General features: G+C 36.4%; 2 protein-coding genes across 4 annotated transcripts in view; one reads left to right on the plus strand and one right to left on the minus strand.

Moving 5' to 3' along the window:
* Positions 1 to 3,646, minus strand: part of TMEM245 (transmembrane protein 245) — a 60,736-nt gene extending 57,090 nt beyond the window's left edge. For all 3 annotated transcript variants that reach the window (XM_026721722.2, XM_026721721.2, XM_087916014.1), the window contains exon 1: positions 2,980 to 3,646. In XM_026721722.2, coding sequence (XP_026577507.1) covers positions 2,980 to 3,528 — 549 coding nt within the window. In that variant the 5' untranslated portion in view covers positions 3,529 to 3,646. The remainder of the gene's footprint in view (positions 1 to 2,979) is intronic.
* Positions 3,647 to 11,117: 7,471 nt separating this feature from the next.
* Positions 11,118 to 19,758, plus strand: part of FRRS1L (ferric chelate reductase 1 like) — a 44,882-nt gene continuing 36,241 nt past the window's right edge. The window contains exon 1 of the mRNA XM_026721707.2: positions 11,118 to 11,533. Coding sequence (XP_026577492.1) covers positions 11,284 to 11,533 — 250 coding nt within the window. The 5' untranslated portion in view covers positions 11,118 to 11,283. The remainder of the gene's footprint in view (positions 11,534 to 19,758) is intronic.

Consider the following 19,758-nt stretch of genomic DNA (forward strand, 5'->3'; position numbering starts at 1 on the left):
TCAGTCAGCGTATTCCTAGGAGTTAAATAATTGTTTCATCTTTATCTTCTTCACTTGGAAAGAATACGGTTTTCCATTTTAAATGACAGTTATTAATTAAATAATGTTCCAAACTTTAATTAAACTAATTAATTAACTTTAATTAATTAAATAATGTTCCAAACTTGCATTTGCAGTTTCTCACGTAGATATTCAGTATTTAGTTAATAACATTTATAAAATCATAGAAACTGAAAGAGATGCAAGGAGGAATTGGGTAAAAGCTAACATTGGGAATGTACAATCATAGAATTATAGGCTAGAAGGGACCTTAGAGGTATTCTAGTCAAACTCTCTGCCTAGGGCAGGATACCTTATTCCATCCTGGACAAATGGTTGTTCAACCTCTTCTTGAAATCTCCAGTGATAGCGTACCCACAAATTCCAGAGGCAAGCTGTCAGACTGATTGTTCTCACTGTTGGGAAATTTCTCTTTAGTTCCAGGCTGGCTCTTCTTCTGCTAAGTTTCCATCTAGTGCTTTTTGTCCTGCCCTCTGGTGTTTTTGGAGAATAAACTGACTCCCTCTTCCCCATGACAGCCTTTCAAGTATTGGAAGATGACTATCATATCAATCCATAAATGAAAGGATAAATTTTAGCATCTCCACAGAGTAAAGAATAAGTGTTAAAAATAAATGCCTATCAACAATCTGTGTCTGAACAATAAGCAAATAGAAACATGGTTGTTGTATTTGTATACATGCACTTATGCTACCATCTCTCAACTCACACTTGCCCTCTGTAACAGAATATGTTTATTTCAATCAGAATAGAGCTGGAAGGGACCTTGGAGATCCTCTAGTCCAACCCCCTGCTCAAGCTTGCCCGTGTACAAGATAAGCATTTACCAAAACAGCTTGCATACATTTTTCTAGTTCAAGGTCTATTACAATCCCAGAAGTCTGTAAGGATGGCTTTCCAAAATGGAAGCACTGAACATCCAAACATTGTAAATTAGGAAAAAAATGTAAGTATAAAGATGTTTTAAATGAAAAAGAGGAACTTAAAACTAAACAGGAACTAGAAAATAAAAGAGCGGACCTTGCATGGTGGCCACATCTGCAAGTACAATCAAGATATGTGAAAGATACTAGAACAGGGGTGTCAAACTCAAGGCCCAGGGGCCGGATCCAGCCCATGAGGTGCTTAGATCTGGACCACGGGGATGCCCTGGAAATAGTGAAGGACTGGCCTGCGGTACCACTGCCAGCAAAAACAGAGCTTCATTTTCACTGCCAGAGGGTTGCAGGAGGCTGTCCCAGCCAAAAACAGAGCTCAGGAGCCTGCTTGCACTGGCAGAACACTCAGGCCACCACAGGCAACAACCCCAACACAAGTGATGTCATTCTAGCCACACACACCCTGGTGACACCTCCCCGGCCCTCCCAAGGTCAAACATAGCCCTGATGTGGCCCTCAATGAAATTGAGTTTGACACCTCTGTGCTAGAATGTATGACTTTTATAAAGAACCAACAGCATTTTATCGGATACTTTTAGGAACAGATGAAAAATTAATAAAATATATATATAGCTACTTATTAAGCTTTAAAATGAAAGATGAACAAGTAAAAGAAATAATGATAGTATGGGCAAAAAACTTTGGATATACAATAGAATTAGACAAATGGCAAAAACTTTGGGATAGAAATTATAAATTGACAATGGAAACTACGTGTAAGGAAAACTTATATAAAAGGTTTTACAGGTGGCATCTGCCACCAAGATTAGCAATGATGTTCAAATACATGTCCACCTAATGTTAGAAATGAAATCAGATACCGGGCATATGTGGTGGACAGGCCCAAAGGTTAAAAAATATTGGACGAAAATACATACATGGTTAGAGAAAATGATAAAGCATCATAGAGATTTAAAGCCAGAAATATTTCCGTTAGGTATATTAACAAAAAATTATGAAAAAGGGGTTGTATATTTAATATTACATGTGTTGACAGCAACAAGAATTGTATTTGCACAATATTGGGAAAATGTGGAAATTCCTACAGATGAAAACATAATTAAAAAAATATTAGACTGTGCAGAAATGGATAGGTTAACATTAAAGATAAAGGATAAAGAAGATACAGAATATTTTTAACATGGCATTTATTTTACAATTAGTTAGACAATAAAGGTAGAAATTAGAAGTTGGAAGAATACAAGTAAATACTGTTATTATTATTGATATTATGTATAAATAAATTGCTTATTATAATATTATGACAACACATAGTTTATTAAGCATTCATGTATATAAAAGAAAAATGCACAAATAAAATTTATAAAAGAAGTCTGTAAAGGATGAAATCTATTACTATAAGATTCCTAAACATTGAATATCTATTCTGAAAATATAAGTATTGTTATGAAAAGAGGATGCATTAAAATTAAAGAAAACATTAGAATAGTTAAAAGAAACTAGAAACAGCATTGTTGCATTTATATTTACTATAGTGATGTTTTCAAAAACACCTATTGTAAATCCAGCTTTTAAAATCTTTTTAAAGAGTAATTTATAACTTTTCTGTAATCCATTTCATTCCTTCTACAATATGTTTCTTGCTTAATTTATTCCATTTATAACATTATTTAAATGAAGCTCAATAATTATTTTCAATTCTCCTTTCCTATAGATTGTCATGCAGTTCTCGATACTTTCAAGAAGCATTGACATTTTTAATACAGTGATTCTGAAGTTTAGAAGATAGTTTAGGGTAGCCTTAGTTCAAATTGCGACTTTTGAAGAAAAATTCAAGACGCTACTGGTTGAACTCTATCGTTCAAAAATCCTCACGCGTACGTCCCATCTCTGTTTTCTCCGAAATATACTCGTAATACTAACTCACGTGCGTTGGACTAACCAACTGGCTAATGTGTAACTCGCTGTAGTGAACACATCCACTTACGCCACTACTTCCAAGAGATTGAGTATAACTTACCCAACGGCTACTGAAATAGTTTAGTCCTTGGCAAATGAGGCTGGCGGAATACTCAAGAACCACCTGGACCTCAAAGGAGGTACCGATACAGTATACTCCATACAAAACTGGAGCTCCGGCACTCAAAAGAAGAAGAAGCCAACGGCGCCGCACGATCTCATTACCCAAAGTTTCGGCGGCCGCATTAGCAAAAGACAGCGGCAATAAGAAAGTAGCCAAAAATACTGGCGTGTTGGAATGGCGGAGGCGACGCAGCCAGCGACGCCCAAATGCCGTGAGGGAATTCTTAAACGGGTGCAAAAAGGTGCCGCATAGGACGGCCCACAGGAGTGGGCGCAGAAACGCTTCGAGGATAAAATAAATGAGTACCCCCACCCCAAAGCATAGTCCCACCAAAACCAGAGCCCCGGTATTGTAGAAGGCCTGGCGCAGCGGTTTCTCCAGGCGTGGCAATTGCAGAGGTGGCGGCGGCGGGTAACGCTGAGGATCTGGGTCCAGTTCAGATTCTGATAGCGGACTCGAAGAACCATCACGCTTGTATTTAGCCATATCGCTAAGCCAAGACGTTAATATTATTGCTGTTTCCTACATTTCACCATACCCGCTTTGAAAAAAAACCACCGCACCAACCGCAGAAAAGCAATGATTACCGCACTGAATCCTGGGGAATGCAGTTCCCTGTGAAAGCCAGTAGGCATTAATGTTCTGGGGACGCTGGCAAACTTGGCGTTTGGCTTGAACATACAGAGCCTGGAATGTGGTAACTGCTACCCGTCATGTATTGCATGTATTTCATATACCTGCTTTATTTAAAAAGAAAACGCTAACAGTAGCATTATTTTTCTGTTGAAGGTTGACAGAATCCTGTCCATTTTTGAGTATATTTTATCCAACTGATTAAGAAGTTTTGTGCCATAAAATTTTATTTCATTTGATATTTGTTAAGTGTTATCATTATTATAAACTGTTATTCAGGATATCCAGAGGCAAGTATAAAATATGAGACATGGTCGACATTGTATTCTTTTAACTTTGGTAATTTTCAACTAATGCACAGAAACTCAGAACAGCTGGAAGGGACCTTGGAGGTCTTCTAATCCAGCCCCCTGCTTAAGCAGGAGATCCTATACCATTTCAGACAGTGGTGGGATTCAAATTTTTTTGCTACTGGTTCTGTGGGTGTGGCTTGGTGGGTGAGGCAGGGGAAGGATCAGGGGTGGGATTCAATTTTTTTAACAACCAGTTCTGTGGGCGTGGCTTAATCAGTGGGCGTGGCTTTGTGGTCATGTGACTGGGTGGACATGGCTTGGTGGTCATGTTATCGGCTGGGTGTGGCCAACTCAATATCACATCGAGGCCCGCGTCTCTTCGTCTGGCCTTTCATGACTGTGAGGATGCTGCAACAGTTGTAAGTGTGAAGAATGGTCATAAGTCACTTTTCTCAGTGCCATTGTAACTTTGAATGGTCACTCCACACAAGCAAAGTACCAGCAAAGGAGGGGAAAAAAAACTCCAGAGAAGTTCCTGTGACAGGAAGTCCTGCCAAGAATGTAATAAGGATTAATGGAGAGACAGTTTCTGTAAGCAACACCAGAATATTTCCTTCCTGCCTTTCTTACAGGATTAGTCCAGTAATTTCTTCTAAACAACCGGTTCTCAGAACTGCTTAGCATGTTAACAACCGGTTCTAGCGAATAGGTGCAAACTGATAGAATCACCACTCCTGGGAAGGATACTGCAAAATCTCCAGTCAGAGGTGGGATTTGCCCGTTCTCTGAACTACTAAAAATTTCCGCTACTGGTTCTCCAGAACTGGTCAGAACCTGCTGAATACCACCTCTGATTTCAGACAAGTGACTGTCCAGTTTCTTCTTCAAAACCTTCAGTGATGAAGTACCCACAACATCTGAAGGCAAGTTGTTCCATTGGTTAACTGTTCTCACCGTTAGGAAGTTTCTCCTTAATTTCAGCTGATTTCTGTCCTTTTTTAATTTCTATCCATTGTTTCTTGTCCTACCGTCTGGTGCTTTGGAAACTAAATTGACCCCTCTTCTTTGTGGCAGCCTCTCAAATACTGGAATACTGGTATCATGCCCCACTAGTCCTTCTTTCAGCCTCCGCATGCCCCGTTTTTGGCCTCCACGTATCCCATTTTCAGCTTGTTCTGATTCCAGATTCTCTTGTTCTTCCATGTATGCATTATTCCAGTAGCAACTTATCATCAGATTTTCCTGGTGTCCCCAATATTTGATACAAATCTTGTAAATCCAGGCAATGTATGAGCTGGCATAACTCTCCTAGTTCATGTCACTCACATATTTCTGAGGTAGATAGGTGAAGCTTTAGGTCTGCCCAAGGTCCTCTACTGGTAAGGTAGATACAGCCAAGATTTGAACCCTGATTTCTGCATCAAAGGCAGTGCTCTAACTACTATGCTATCCAGTCAATATGTATAGAATTCAGAAGTGCAGATGGCAGCTATGGCCTGGAGGGCTTTGTATATCTTAGGGTTGTGTCCGTTCCCGTATCATGTAGCCTTGTTTAAAATCACTCATGCCCTTGTGACCTTTCCTCTCAATCAGGGGTGGGATTCTGCAGGTTCGCACCTATTCACTGGAACTGGTTGTTAACATTCTAAGCAGTTGGGAGAACTGGTTGTTAGAAGAAATTACTGGCCTAATCCTGTAAGGAAGGCAGGAAGGAAACATTCTGGTGTTACTTATAGAAACTGCCTCTCCATTAACTCTTACTACATTCTTGGCAGGACTAGACTTCCTGTCTCTGGAACTTCTCTAAAGTTTTTTTTCCTCCTTTGCTGGTACTTTGCTTGTGTGGAGTGACCATTTAAAGTTACAATGGCACTGAAAAAAGTGACTTATGGCCGTTTTTCACACTTACCACTGTTGCATTATCCCCACAGTCATGAGAGGCCAGGTGAGGAGATGCGTGCCTCGATGTGAGTGATGTTGAGTTGGCCACACCCAGCCAGTCACATAACCATCAAGCCATGCCTATTGCCTAAGCCATGTCCACAGAACCAGATGTTAAAAAATTTGAATCCCACTCCTGCTCTCAATTACTGCAATCTATTGCATTCTACATGGATGAGTCATTGAAGAGCATTTGGAAGCTTCAACCTATGAAGAATGTCCCTTCTCAACAAGTAAATGGTATCTGTTATTCATGTAAAACTACTTCTATATGAGCTGCATTGGCTGCCAGTATGCTTTCAGATGCAATTCAAAGTGCTGGTTGTTACCTCTAAAGCCCTTATGGCTTGTGACTGAACTTAAGAGACCATCTTCTCCCAGCCATTTCTGGCCAATTTGATTCAGCAGAAAGAAGGTTAAAACTGCTCCTCCCTAGCTTTTCCCAGAGTATATTTGTGATTATGCCAATATTTGATTTAGTCTGGCAAGATTTTGTCTGTAAGTGAAGAAATATAAAGGAAGTTAGTCTTGGTACTTGGGCCTGCCATTTTATGAAGTACACCAATCATTTGTAGAGATGGTGAACTATAGAATTCAAATATACAAATAACAATCCATATTCATGTGTGGAGGGAGGACAAATATGCACATTTAACAAATAACATACATTTATTTTATAGCAATAGTCAGCTTTTGTAGAACACATGTTTCCTTTATTTTATAGCTTGTTTCCAAGTTTAACAATTTCCAGGTTAACAAGTGTATTTTTTATTTCTTTTTTTTCCTTAAGCAAAATTCCCTTGAGAGCAAGCTACATGGGTGAAATACATTGGGCAATATAAAAAAAATATTAGGTAACCAATGACAATTATCTTATTTTTGCACAAGTACATCTCAATTACTGGGATTAATAAATCTCACAAAATGGTTTCACTGATTAAATTTTCACTTCTCAAAATATTTTTATAGAAAATATGGTAATTGATTCTAGCTCAATGGAAATAGATAATGGAAATGTTTAAACATACATTTTTACATGTATATTAATGAAATACATAAAGGATATAATTTAAATTTATGGTTAATGTCACAAGGTAAATAGAAAACAAAATAAAAATTAAACAATTTTATTGTAGATTCAGACATTTCAGCTCCTTGTCCTATTTTAGCATTGCTATGACCCTGCTCATATCATTAAACTACTTCAAAATTTTGATAATAATAATAAAATAATCCTCTTCTTTTAAAAAAAAAACTTGTATTGTTTTCCTCTGATGGAATCTTCTTTTTTCCATTTTGAGCACACAAATATTTACAATGTCTAAAATCCCAATTGCTACTGCACATGTGCTAGTCTCAGTTGCATACATATTAGCCGCAGGTTAACTTAAATTTGGGTTGCATTAAGCATGACCAACTATCAGTTATACAATTTATACTAAATACTGCATTATTTTCATTAATACTACCAACTATCTGTGATTAGTTCATAGGTTGTCCTGAAAGTATTTACAAAGAATTAATAATCAGACTTAAGCAACTATTTTTGATTCTTCAAAACAGACTAAACAAAACTAGTACCTTCAACAGCTGTTACCATCGATGTGAATTTGAGGATTTACTCTTTAAGAAGCCAATTCAATTAGAATAATATTTAAAATAGTACACAATGTTAAACAAACCAATTTGCTGTCTTTGAATTTTTGAAAGTATTAGAGTAGGAAGAACATTATAGAGTAGAATGGAAAGGGTTAGCACTGGTAATAAATTTGGAATTGTCATTTCATAATTAATCAACTAAACCATATTCACTTGAACTCTTAAATGCTTTGGATTTGAAGGCAAAATGTGCTTCACCAATATGTATGCAGTACCAATGAAGAACTAGTGCCAGCTTCTTAAATTAACTATGTAATCATGGGAAAATCATGTTTGATTTAAGGAGTTTCAAATAGTACTTTTGTCTAGATACTCTGAAGTACCTTTCTGCCTTTGGATCCAAAGCATTGTATGGGGTTGTATACAATTTTTTCCCCAAAATAAATGAAAGGATATCCATTTTTTCTTATTCTGTTTAATCTCAGAGATATTACATACAACACATTAGATGACTATTCAGAATATTAAATAAATGCAGTAAACCTGACAGATGAAAATCCAAACAGCAATATAATTCTGATTTGGCACTTTAAAGTGCCAAAGTGGCTAGATTTATGCATTAGCAAAGGTGGACATTTTTTTGATAGGTTTAAAGTTTGTTGTTGTTGAAGAGACACAAAGATACATTCAGGAAGTTAGTAATTTCATATGTAATTACTAGATAGAAATTGCATCAGTTGAAGGAACTTGATTATGACCCTTTGCTATGCAAGATCAAAATATAAATGTAAGTCATGGCATTTTATTACTGTTTGATAGAATAGCCTCTCTCAAATTGACTGTTCTTAAGATCCTAATTTGTTTTAAACACACCAAATTCATTTGTGTATTATTTGGTTTTGCACATACCAAATAATTATTTCTTCATTAATATACAGTTCTAACAAATCCCAGGATCATTCAAAACATACAAGTATGCTAAAAACATAAACTCCTGGGGAAGTAAGGGTGAATTGAAAATAGCTTCTGTGGTGAAACCAGGAGCCAGCAAACAGATTAGTGCCTCAGGATTCCTCTTTGGATAAAGGAGAAGAGACTTTAAAACAGTGGCAGATTTTAGAATTCTGGGACCCAATGAAAAGTCACTTTGCACAAGTTGCAGTTTGGAGCCTTTAAGTAAGACACTTTCTTCATTACTTCTGGAAATAGCTTGTTTAATTGCTTTTTGGATATCGAGAACCTTCAGAATGGTGTGTTTCATCCCACTTAACATTTAGAAAAACATTTAAAATGTATTATGAAATAAACAGCAAAAAGACTAATTGGATCATTAATTCTGGAAAGTTATAAACATCTTACAAGCTAGATGGATCAGAAATAAAAATTTAAAACGGAGACTTCCAGTTTGCAGGGCTTCGGCGGCAGGCAGGAATCCGCAATCGTGCGCGGTTTCTGCCTGGGCTCGCTGCTGGAGCGCCCTGAGCCAGCTGGCTTCGGGACTAAGCCACCCTGTAGAGGTGGTGAAGAATGGGGAGAGTGCCAGCAGGGTCGAGGAAAGCCACATCTTTCCTCCTCAGCTGGCCAAACTCCCTTTCCCGAGGGCTCCTTTGGCTCTGTCTTTCAATTCTTAGAAATGGCGATCTGCGTCTACAAGAAACAACAAGAAAAGACTGCACAAAAAGAAGATTGGGACAAAGAAGAAGCCATATTTAATGAACAAGCAACTCTATCTGGGGAAGAAAGGGGAAAGGGGGGAAAGAGAATGGAGAATTTAATACTTAAAAAAACAGCCAAAAAAGGGAAAAATAATGTGAAAAGTGGATATAATGTTGGAAAGCAACAGAAGAGGGGAATATAGAAGAGGGAAATTGAGGTAGAGAGATAGGGGGCTAAAAGGGGGAGAGAAGAAGAAAGGCAAGAAGGAAGGGAAGAGAAGTTGCAAAGGTTTGGAGCAAGATGTAAAGAAACAGGACTTATTCAGAGATAATGGGTGAAAATTTAATTGAAAAAGGGATTCTGTAAAGGTACATAAGATTGTATTGTTTGTAATAGAAATAATGTTAGAAAATTGGAAACAACATATGATTAAAAAGTGGGATAAAATATTTAGTGCAATTTAGTGAAACTTTTGTGAACAAAATAAAATAAAATAAATGAGAGAATTGAATTAGGAAGGGATGGGAACATTTTAATTATTCAGTGTTTTATAAAAAATAAGTGAAGTTGTGGGGAATTAACTATGGAAAGTTTATAAGTGTTCCCATAGAAGTATGATACTTATTTTAAAAGTAATGTGTAAAATGTTAAGATTTAAATGAATATTAATATTAATGATAGAATTGAATTGGTATGGATTGTTGTTTTAATTATATATTTATAATTTTTTCTTCTTTCAAAATATAGTGTGTAGTTTTAGAATGTACCAAGCAGAATCCGAACGGAAGTTATATATTATATTAAGTGTTATAATTTTAGGGGAAAGATATAAGGGCGTCATACTCCAATCAGTGATTACAGGAAAAATTTTGTTTAATGAGAAAAGATAGTAGACAGTGGAAACAGGACAGACAAAGAATATAAGTACAACGATTCGAATTGAGATGAAATAAAATAAAATTAAGAAAGTTAAAAGAGGGGAGAAGCTATATAGAAAATGTAGAATAATAATAAGATATGGAATGGAATATAAAAATGAGCATGGATTTGAATTTGTGTCTGTACGAAGAGATGTAACCCAGGATCATGCTGCTTTCAAAAAAGATGCTTTATGATTTTATGTTTTATGTTTTGTTTGTTTATGTTTGTTTTTAAAAACCAATAAAATTTTCAAAAAAAATAATAATTTAAAACTAATTATAAGAATCCTTCCCATGGATTGTTTAAAATCCTGTTAAAATATATGAAGATTTTGAAGGTAAGACTAAGAAATATTCACATAGGAAAATGTGGAAATGTAGAAAAACATAATGAGAGGAGAAAGGATGAACACTAGAAGCAACCAGAAAGAACTAAAACTATAATTAAGGGACAAGGGACCCAGTAATACAGAATGGAGAAAAGTATGTTAACTTTGGAAGAATTCAGGGATTTTGGCAGCAGTACACTCAGAAATTTCTCTTAAGAACTACTATAAAGATAAGTTTAAAAGTGGAGATAGAAGAGGATACAACTGAGAATCAGGGAGTTTTGCATATGGATTTAAAAAGACAAGATACAAGAAATATACAAATGAAACCAGCTGATGTCTCAATAACTAAACAGGATATACAAATAATAAATTTGATGAATGGCTTGGATAACTTATTTTCTTTGGATTAAAAAAAGAGATATACTCATGAATTACTATCAAATATGCACAAAACTGTGTACTATATTTAGCTGCTTCTCATGGAATATAGACAGGTGTACTTCAATATGGCTTTTAGCCTCCCATTTCTGTGCCTGCTATTCCCCTTCATGGAAGCATGGTTTCAATCTCAAATATGTCTTCCTCAGCTGTTCATTTGGTTGCATTGCATCCATTTCAGTGATGTCCAATCATCTTGACTACCAATAAATACATAGTCATACCCATGTAGACATTCAAGTAATAATTAGGAAGTGTTTTGCACGCGCGCACACACAAAAGTCATCCTTTGCAGCTGAAGCCTGGTTATGACAATAAGATCTGATGCTAATACAGTAGTTCGGCTGAAGTCTTGCAAAGGGTGGAGTAGAAGACCAGAAGAGGCGGTGGCAACGCGCAAGAACTCTTTCGGGCTTAAGAACTGCCGCCATGGCCGCATTTGCAACAATCTTGTCCTGGCTTCGCTGGTGCAGCTTGTGGATGTTGCTTGTGGCCGCTTCCGCTGCTTCCTCTTGGGCCATAGCTGCGGACGAGAACACCGGCTGGGAGACAAGATCTATACAAGGCCGCGAAACAGATGCAAAAGGGAATCAGCCCGATGAGAAGCATCAACCTCACGATTCCTCGTATGGTACTTTCGCCAGCGAGTTTTACGATACGCGCTTCCTCTCCGATGAGGGTGAGAACCTATCCAAATAGAGCAGAAATCTGGAAGCACTTCAGAGGGAAGGTAGAAGGGAAAAATTGAGGTTATCTGATTTTATTGCACGCAACGTGCCGGGTCTCTATTGATGTTGAAAAGGGAATTGTGGCATTATCAGCCACTGGCTGCAGTGGGGGAAGGGCACTCCGTACATGATTAGAATTCTGTCTTGCCTTGTGGAAATCCTTGTCTGTGTTTTGGGGGAGGGGTGAGATAGATTGGGGTAGATACGTTCGATTCAGCATGTAAGGAATAATATATGATAGCGAAGTTTCCTCTATTTGGGATGAATTGGTTTCCCAAAAGAAAATTATTTTCTGACAGTTTACCGTTTCCTCTACTCGATTCCTTCCCCCAGACTCTCAATTTCTAGTGGCTACCATGGAAACAGAGGCAGTTGGAATGCAGACATACTGTTATCCTAAGAATATTCTCTGAATCTGAAAATCCAGGGTGGGTTAATAGAACCATCTTGTCACAATAGCATACATCTGCTTAAAAAAATAAAATATGAAATATATGCAGAATATAAGTTATAAGCATTAGGTGAAACTAATCATATAGTTTCTGTGATTTCTGTGCCTGCTTCAGCATGATTCTGAAGAATTGAAGTTTGCTCCTCTAGATATAAGGAAAACCAGTATGCTCAAATTATTAATAATTGTAGTGCACATAGGGTGAAAGGGATTTAATGGGGAGACTGTGCAATTCTTTTTGACCAATTAGCTCTTGAATTCTTCTGTATTCATAAATTTAAGTCCAAAGGAAAAGTGATAAAATACCTTGCCAGATAGGAAAAAACTTTTGCTATTTATTATGTTAAGTCTGAGTAGATTCTACCACAAGATGTATCTTCTAGTAGTATAGACCTCAGAGACCTCAGAAACTCATAATTTTAAATCCCAAGGACCAGAGACCCTGGGAAAATCCCAAAAAAGTCTGCAGGAAAATTTCCCACCCTGTTTTCCTTACTAATCGATCATTCTTTATTGGGGATCACAGGATACCATCTGCAGCTAGAGAGAGAGAGAGAGAGAAAGACTTTTGGCTTCATGCAAGGAAAGCAGCAGAAGCAGCAGAAATCTTTCTTTCTCTTCCCCAAATTTTGCCAGAAATGAGTCTTTGAGAACTTTGTCGCACCGGTGCAGCCTCTTGGAGCAGGATGCCTTCCAGGGTCCCAAAGACTCATTTCTGGTGGAGTTTGGGGGAGAGAAAGAAAGACTTTTGCTGCTTTCCTTGCATGTGGCCAAAAGCATAAGAAGAAAAAGCAGAAAGAAGCAGCCCAGTGGCCAGGCCAGGCACGTGGGGCGAGTAGGGCAAGTTCCCCCCTTCTGCCCTTTCTCCCCTCCCCTTACTACCTTGTGTTGTTTGCAATGCAAGCGACACAAGCCTTGTGTTCCCAAGTGGCCTGGATTAATTGCTTTGGGGGGGTGCTTTGGGGGTGACATTTCTCTGCAGACCACCAAAATTTTCTCACGGACCACCAGTGGTCCCCGGCCCATGGTTGGCGACCACTGGTATAGGCAACAGTACAGCTATTCCTTGCCTTCCTATCACAATTGAGCCTAAAATTTCTGTTGATAAATGAGACATTAAATGAATTATTGCCTCATAACTTTTCTTGCCACAATTTTTACATGAATCCCTGCAGTTGTTAAATTAGTAACAGGGTTGTTAAGTAAATCTGGCTTCCTCATTCACTTTGCTTGTCAAAATGTTACAAAAAGTGATCACATGACTCTAGAACATTGCCATCATTATAAACACGAATCATTTGCCAAATATTTGAATTTTGATCATGAGGATGTTGCAGTGGTTGTAAGTGTGAAAAATGGCCACAAGTCACTTTTTTAGTTTGTAAATTAGAATGGTCACTAAATGATCTGATGTAAGTCAAGGACTATGTGTATTCTGGCTCATAAGGTCTAAATTAAAGATTCTAGCTTGCATTGGATAAACATGAATATACTTTGGGTAAAACCAGGCTTCACAATAACTTGTTTCATACTGGCCCATATGTATTCTGAGGGCTACACAGATGGATTTTGTAATATTTAGAAAGTGATTTTTGTAGTACTATTGCACTGAAAACATGAATTTTCTTGTATTTTAAATTTGATTTTTCAAATTTATTACTAAGAATTTGCCATAAGCCTTAACTTTTAGGAAAAGCCTCTCTTTTAGAAACCAGGACTGGCAGGAAAGCATTTTATACATTGTAAATAAAAGTTTCATATTCAGCTATTCTCAATTCTCTAAGAACAAAGTAAATGATGGAGCCCAACCTTGGAAAGCACTGAAAATGTATCCTACCCAAGCTGATGTTTTATCTTTGCAAAGACACATGTCTTACTTTTATTTAGGATGAATACTCTTTTCTATTAAGGAAGATATAATATAATGGATACTTCAATAATATAGATATCTGTTGTGAAATCAGTTTGGCAGGTCATCCCCAAAGTTTCTTAGCTCTTCCTGACTGATTCTTTTTCTAAAAGTTTTTTTAAGATACAAGGTGAGTTTCTAGGGTATGTCATTCTAATCAACAGGAAAAAGCTGGTTGAAGATATAGAAGTAGTTGGAACCTTTGGCAGAAGCAATCACATAATCCTGAGTTTCAAGATGCAATAGAAATTTAAATTGTAGCATAGTTGTACATGCATTTTAGAAGATCCAGTTTCAGCAACTATTGTAGGATTCCATAGATAAAAATTCCAGGGCAGAGAATTTAAACTTCACAAAAAAAAAAACACTTTTGTATCATATCGTCGCAATGTATTTTTCCAATTGTCTGGCATTTCCCCTGTGTTATGTAGCTTTTTAATGTTACATTCAGTGTCTCAAATATTACACCTGCCAGCTCCCTCAAAACCCTGGGGTATAAGCTATCTGGCCCAGGTGATTTGTATTCATCCATGTGGAGAGGTATTTTCTTATTAAATCCTTGTTCACTTTGGCTTGTATATGTATTCTATACCCCTCAAATACTTCACTTGAAAGTATCATTGGATGTTGACAAAGTACCTTTATAAGATTTGATTGTTCAGCAGGTGGAAATCATCTAATAGGATCATTTATCTCACATCATTCAATTTGGAATATGGCTATAGTCAACTTTATCAAATGCCTTACTGAAATCTAAGTATAACAATAATATTTTCTTGGTCTGGTAATCTAGTCATTTTGTAAAAATGCAATAGAAAACAATTTGCCTGCCACAACATATTTTTAACAAATTCTTACTGAGTTCCAGTAATTACCATGTTCTGGCCAACAAATGGAATGGAAGAATGAATGAATGAATGAATGAATGAATGAATGAATGAATGAAAATCCAAATGCCTGGTGATATTTTCTAGGATTTTTCTAGGTATTGATGAAAAACTAATTGTCCTTTAGTTTCTTAGATCCATTTTCCCATTTTTAAAAGATAGTTAAAGTGTTAGCTTTTCTCCAGTTTTCTGACAAATCTCTGGCACTCAAGGAGTTTTCGAAAATTATATGGTCAGTGATTCTGAGATTATCTCTCAGTTCCTTTAGCACACAGGGATGGTTACTTGAATTGGCCCTGGTTACTTGAATTCATTTAAAAAATACTCTCACCTACTTCCTTGCTTACTCCAGAGGCAAAATAGGAATTAAGCCATTCAGACTTATCAATCTCACTATCTTTCTTTAACTAATTGACCAACAGTTTTCTTGATTCTTCCCCTGTTCCACATTTTAGAGTTTTGGGATATTCATTGCAAGACTCAGATTATTCTGAACCAAAGCTTTCCTCACCTTATCCTTATAGGTTTGGCCTATTCTAAAATGCTCTTGTCATACCATATGCTGTTCTTTCAGTTTTTAAAAATTGTCCCTTTTGTTTTTCAGTCTATTGGAAATATTTTTTTAATGCACTCTCACTGGTTTCATGAGACAGCTTCCATTTTTCTTCTCTTTGGTACTGTGTATGTTTGGGCCTTAATTATATCATTTTTTTCAGAATTTCCCAATGCTCCTCAGTTTTTTTTTCTGTTGCAAGATTTTAATCCATGGAATATTTTGTAGTTTTGTCCTAGCTTATTAAAGTCAGTTCCCTTGAAATCTAGAACACAAATCTGATTGCCTTAACTTCTTCTGGCCAGTACTGTGTGGATCCAATTATCATTCTCTCCCAAGTTCACTGCAAGTTCCATTCCATCAACTATTTCTTCCCCTTAGTCCATTAAATTCAGTATAATTGATCCCTTAATACAGCAGTGCCCAACTTCCAGGCCATGGCCCATTCAGAACCAGGAGGCTCAAGTAGCATTGTGCGTGTTTGTGCAGCTCCACTTGTGCAAGCTACAGGCATGACTGGCGTTCAGTTCACACAGAACCATCCTCTCCCCCCCTTTGCTGGTCCACCAAGTCTTAATACATTGGTCAACTTTTGGACAATGAAATTTTCTGCAAGATATGCTAAAAGCATACTTCCCTTCCCAGGCCCTATAAAGTTTGATTTTCATTTGATGTCAGAATAGTTGAAATCCTCCATTATGTTTAATATATATTTGCAATACAATGATGAAACAGAGGACAGACTCTACATTTCTGCTTCTGTATGAGCTACCAGCAATGCAACAGAGTATGGCTGAGTTTGCATAAAACAACTCCATTTTTGCATATTACTGGTTTCTTAAGATCATTAGGCAGCATACAACTTCTGATGTTCTGACTAATGTACAATACTTACACATTTTTATTTTTTGTGTATATTTCTGATTTCAGTTCTTTAATGGGTTCTTTTCTCTTTTAAAATCCATACTCTGTATTTGCCTTGCTGCATAATGTATATGGAAGCCATTCTTTCTGCAATTTGGTTAGACTTCTGTTGTGAATATATTGTGAATATATTCTCCAGATTTACACCATCAATTCGATGTAATCAATAACTTTATCTCTTTTCCAATTTTGTGCAAAATTCTTTATCCGCATGACTATGAGCATATATTTTAGTAAATTGTGTTGTTGTTTTTTTAAAAAATGCGTTTTGGAACAGGGTCCCCAACTTGTGGGCCATAGTACACTAATGGACCATGGGGGTGGATTTGCAACTGTGCCATGGAAACCGGTCAACAAACACACATGTGTGCATCGCCTCCCCGAATCCAACAAGCCAGAAACATTGGGGAACTCTGTCTTAGAATTATGCCTGTGAGGAAAAATAATGGTTTCATTTTGAATTTGATTTCTAAAATTTTCTTAATAGTGTTGTATATTTCTTTTCAGTATATTTGATTCTTTTACATTCTCTACAAGTGGTGAAATCGCTCTCTTTCCTGGCATTTATAACTATTAAAATATGATTTGACAATTATTGATGAAGTCATATACTATCTATAGAATATTTTTACACCAGTTTTCTCTTAAGTTGTAACTTGGACTACATTTTATAGATTTGTTCTATAATATTTCCAATTGAAATTTTGTATCTATTTCTTTACATTTTATCATCTATTCTATCTTTTTTTTTTAAATTGTTATGTTTCCTTGTCATATTTGAGTTTGTCAAATATTTTTGTCATTTTTCTTAGAAGCTGTCCATTTTTGAGGTAAGGTTTTATTCTTCCAGCATTTGTAAATGCATCAACTATGATATTTTCTGGCCTTCACTAATTAATTATTCCTGTGTCTTTAGTCTATTCATCGAATCTGAGTGGATCATCTGCATATAGGTAGTCCTCAATTAATGACCACTCATTCAGTGAACATTCAAAGTTATGATGGTATACTAGAACCCCCTCAGGGATGTGATTGCAATCTGGGCCCTTGACAACTGGCTTACACTTATGAGCTTGCAGCATCCCATGGTTATGTGACTGCCATTTGCGAGTTTCCCTGTTGGCTTTTTAACAAGTCAGTCTGTGAGAAAGCTGAGGGGACATGTTGCAAGTTACTTAGGAAAGTTTCCCCCACCTGTGCACTTTCCCCCAGCCCCTCTGTCTCGTGCTTCATTGGCCAACCCGGCACAATGCCTTTAATTTATTTTATTTATTAAATCTATTTGCCAGCCATTTGACTCTGGGCAGCTTACAACATTAAAAGCAATAAAACCATATTCATTATATAAATATATTGATGGGGGGGGGGGGAAGGAATAATACATTTCAGTACAAATACAGGTTATTAATAAAAGATGGGAAGGCAGGGAGTAGAATATATTGAGTGGCGGGGTGGGGGGGATTTATAACCACATTGTTTAGTGACGGAAATCCTAGTCCTAGCCAACGAGTATCTTGAATGTATGTAGTTTCAATGTCATAGTAATATAAAAAGTCATTTTTGTAAAAAAAAAAAAAAGAATCTGAACTGGTACCTTTGGAAAATAGTTTTTTTTTAATACATTTGCCTTAATAATTACATTTTGTCCTAATCAAGAAAATGTTACATTTTTTATTAATTGTCTTGATATATTTCTTAACTATTGTCTGTAAAATGCAAATTCAGATATTTTATGGAATCTTTTTTAAAGCTTTATTGAAATTTATTATACTGTAAAATATAATGAAAATCAGCATTAAAACTGGGGGGGGGGGGTGCGAGGATGCATGGTAAAGGGGGAAGAAAAAAAAATGAAAGCATTGATTTCTGCCTATTTCCAATGCAATAGGGTAATATGGGCCATTATTACACTGCATTAATTATATCGTCATCCTCAACATTTTGCCCTATGCTTAGTTATTACAATCCATTTCAATAACACCACAATTATTAAGTCTTCAAACTAAAATTTAAATTCCATTTTTATCTATTTTGAGCATAAAAACCGGAAGTGATTTCTGAATAGAAGAGGACTAATTACACTATTACCTTTGTTTGAAATGTTCTTGTCATTTCAGCCAAATTCACTTTTCCCATTGTGAGAAATGGCAATTTTATTATACTTACCTATTAGATTTTCTGCAGTATCATCTATGACAAAATTCATAGTATTCTCTCAAGTTCTTTGACCAACTTTGACCAATAAACTCTAAACATTTTTTAAAAATTGTCTTTTTTGCAGTTACAATTAATTCTAATACATCATTTAAAAAAGGGTTTTTCTCTCTCATATTATAATGCATTATTAATTTCCCATTGCTCAAATGTCATAGACAAAAAATAATCTTCTTTCGCTTCCCTTTTTCTCTTAAACATAAATATTTCTGAAATCAATTTCAATAATATTTTATACATTTTAAGAATAACTTATTCATCTGTTTTCAATCCCACTTTTTAAAGTACAAAGCAATGAGTTAAATCTTTATATTAATTAATAGAATATATATATATATGGCAGTTAAAAGGAGGAAGCAGCTGCAATCTCACATTACTCTGAGAAGCACAGAGCCGGAGACAGAAGCCTGAAGATGATGAATGAGACTTCATCGAACGTTGCCTAGATACTTGAATCTTTGCTGGAGAAAAACCGAACAACGAAAGATCCATATATCTATCTATCTATCTATCTATCTATCTATCTATCTTTGGTTGTTCGGGTTTTCTCGCGTAAGGTTCGAAGTATCTAGGCAACGTTTCTATGAAGTCTCATTCATCATCTTTCAGGCTTCTGTCTTGTGCTCTCAGATGAGATTGCAGCTGCTCTTCCTTTAAGGAAGAAGCAGCTGCAATCTCACATCACTCTGAGAAGCACAGAGCCGAAGACAGAAGCCTGAAGATGAGCTGCTTCCTAAAGTAGCTTCTTCCTTCTTCCTAAAGGAAGAAGCAGCTGCAATCTCACATCACTCTGAGAAGCACAGAGCCGAAGACAGAAGCCTAAAGATGATGAATGAGACTTCATCAAAACGTTGCCTAGATACTTTGAACCTTACGCGGGAGAAAACCCGAACAACCAAAGATCCACATACAAATACCCGCGAGAACCTCAGAAAACATATATATACATATACATATACATATACATATACATACATACATACATACATACATACATACATACATATATTCTTAAGTTTTCGCAGGTACTTACATGTATGGCATTTGACTTTGTTCGGGTATTTTCCCACGTCATAGTAGTTGTGCTTTTAAAGTTGTAGCGACGTTTCAGCAGAATCTCATCTGCCATCATCAGGCTTCTGTATAGTGTTCGTGCGCATGTGCGCATGAAATGTTTCTTCTTCAGAATGTCTGTAAATGTCTATGAATATAAACTCTTTTTCTCCATAGATTTTCAG

Source organism: Pseudonaja textilis, chromosome Z, assembly GCF_049901715.1.
Source record: "Pseudonaja textilis isolate UNSWEBS1 chromosome Z, rPseTex1.2, whole genome shotgun sequence".
NCBI lineage: Eukaryota > Metazoa > Chordata > Lepidosauria > Squamata > Elapidae > Pseudonaja > Pseudonaja textilis.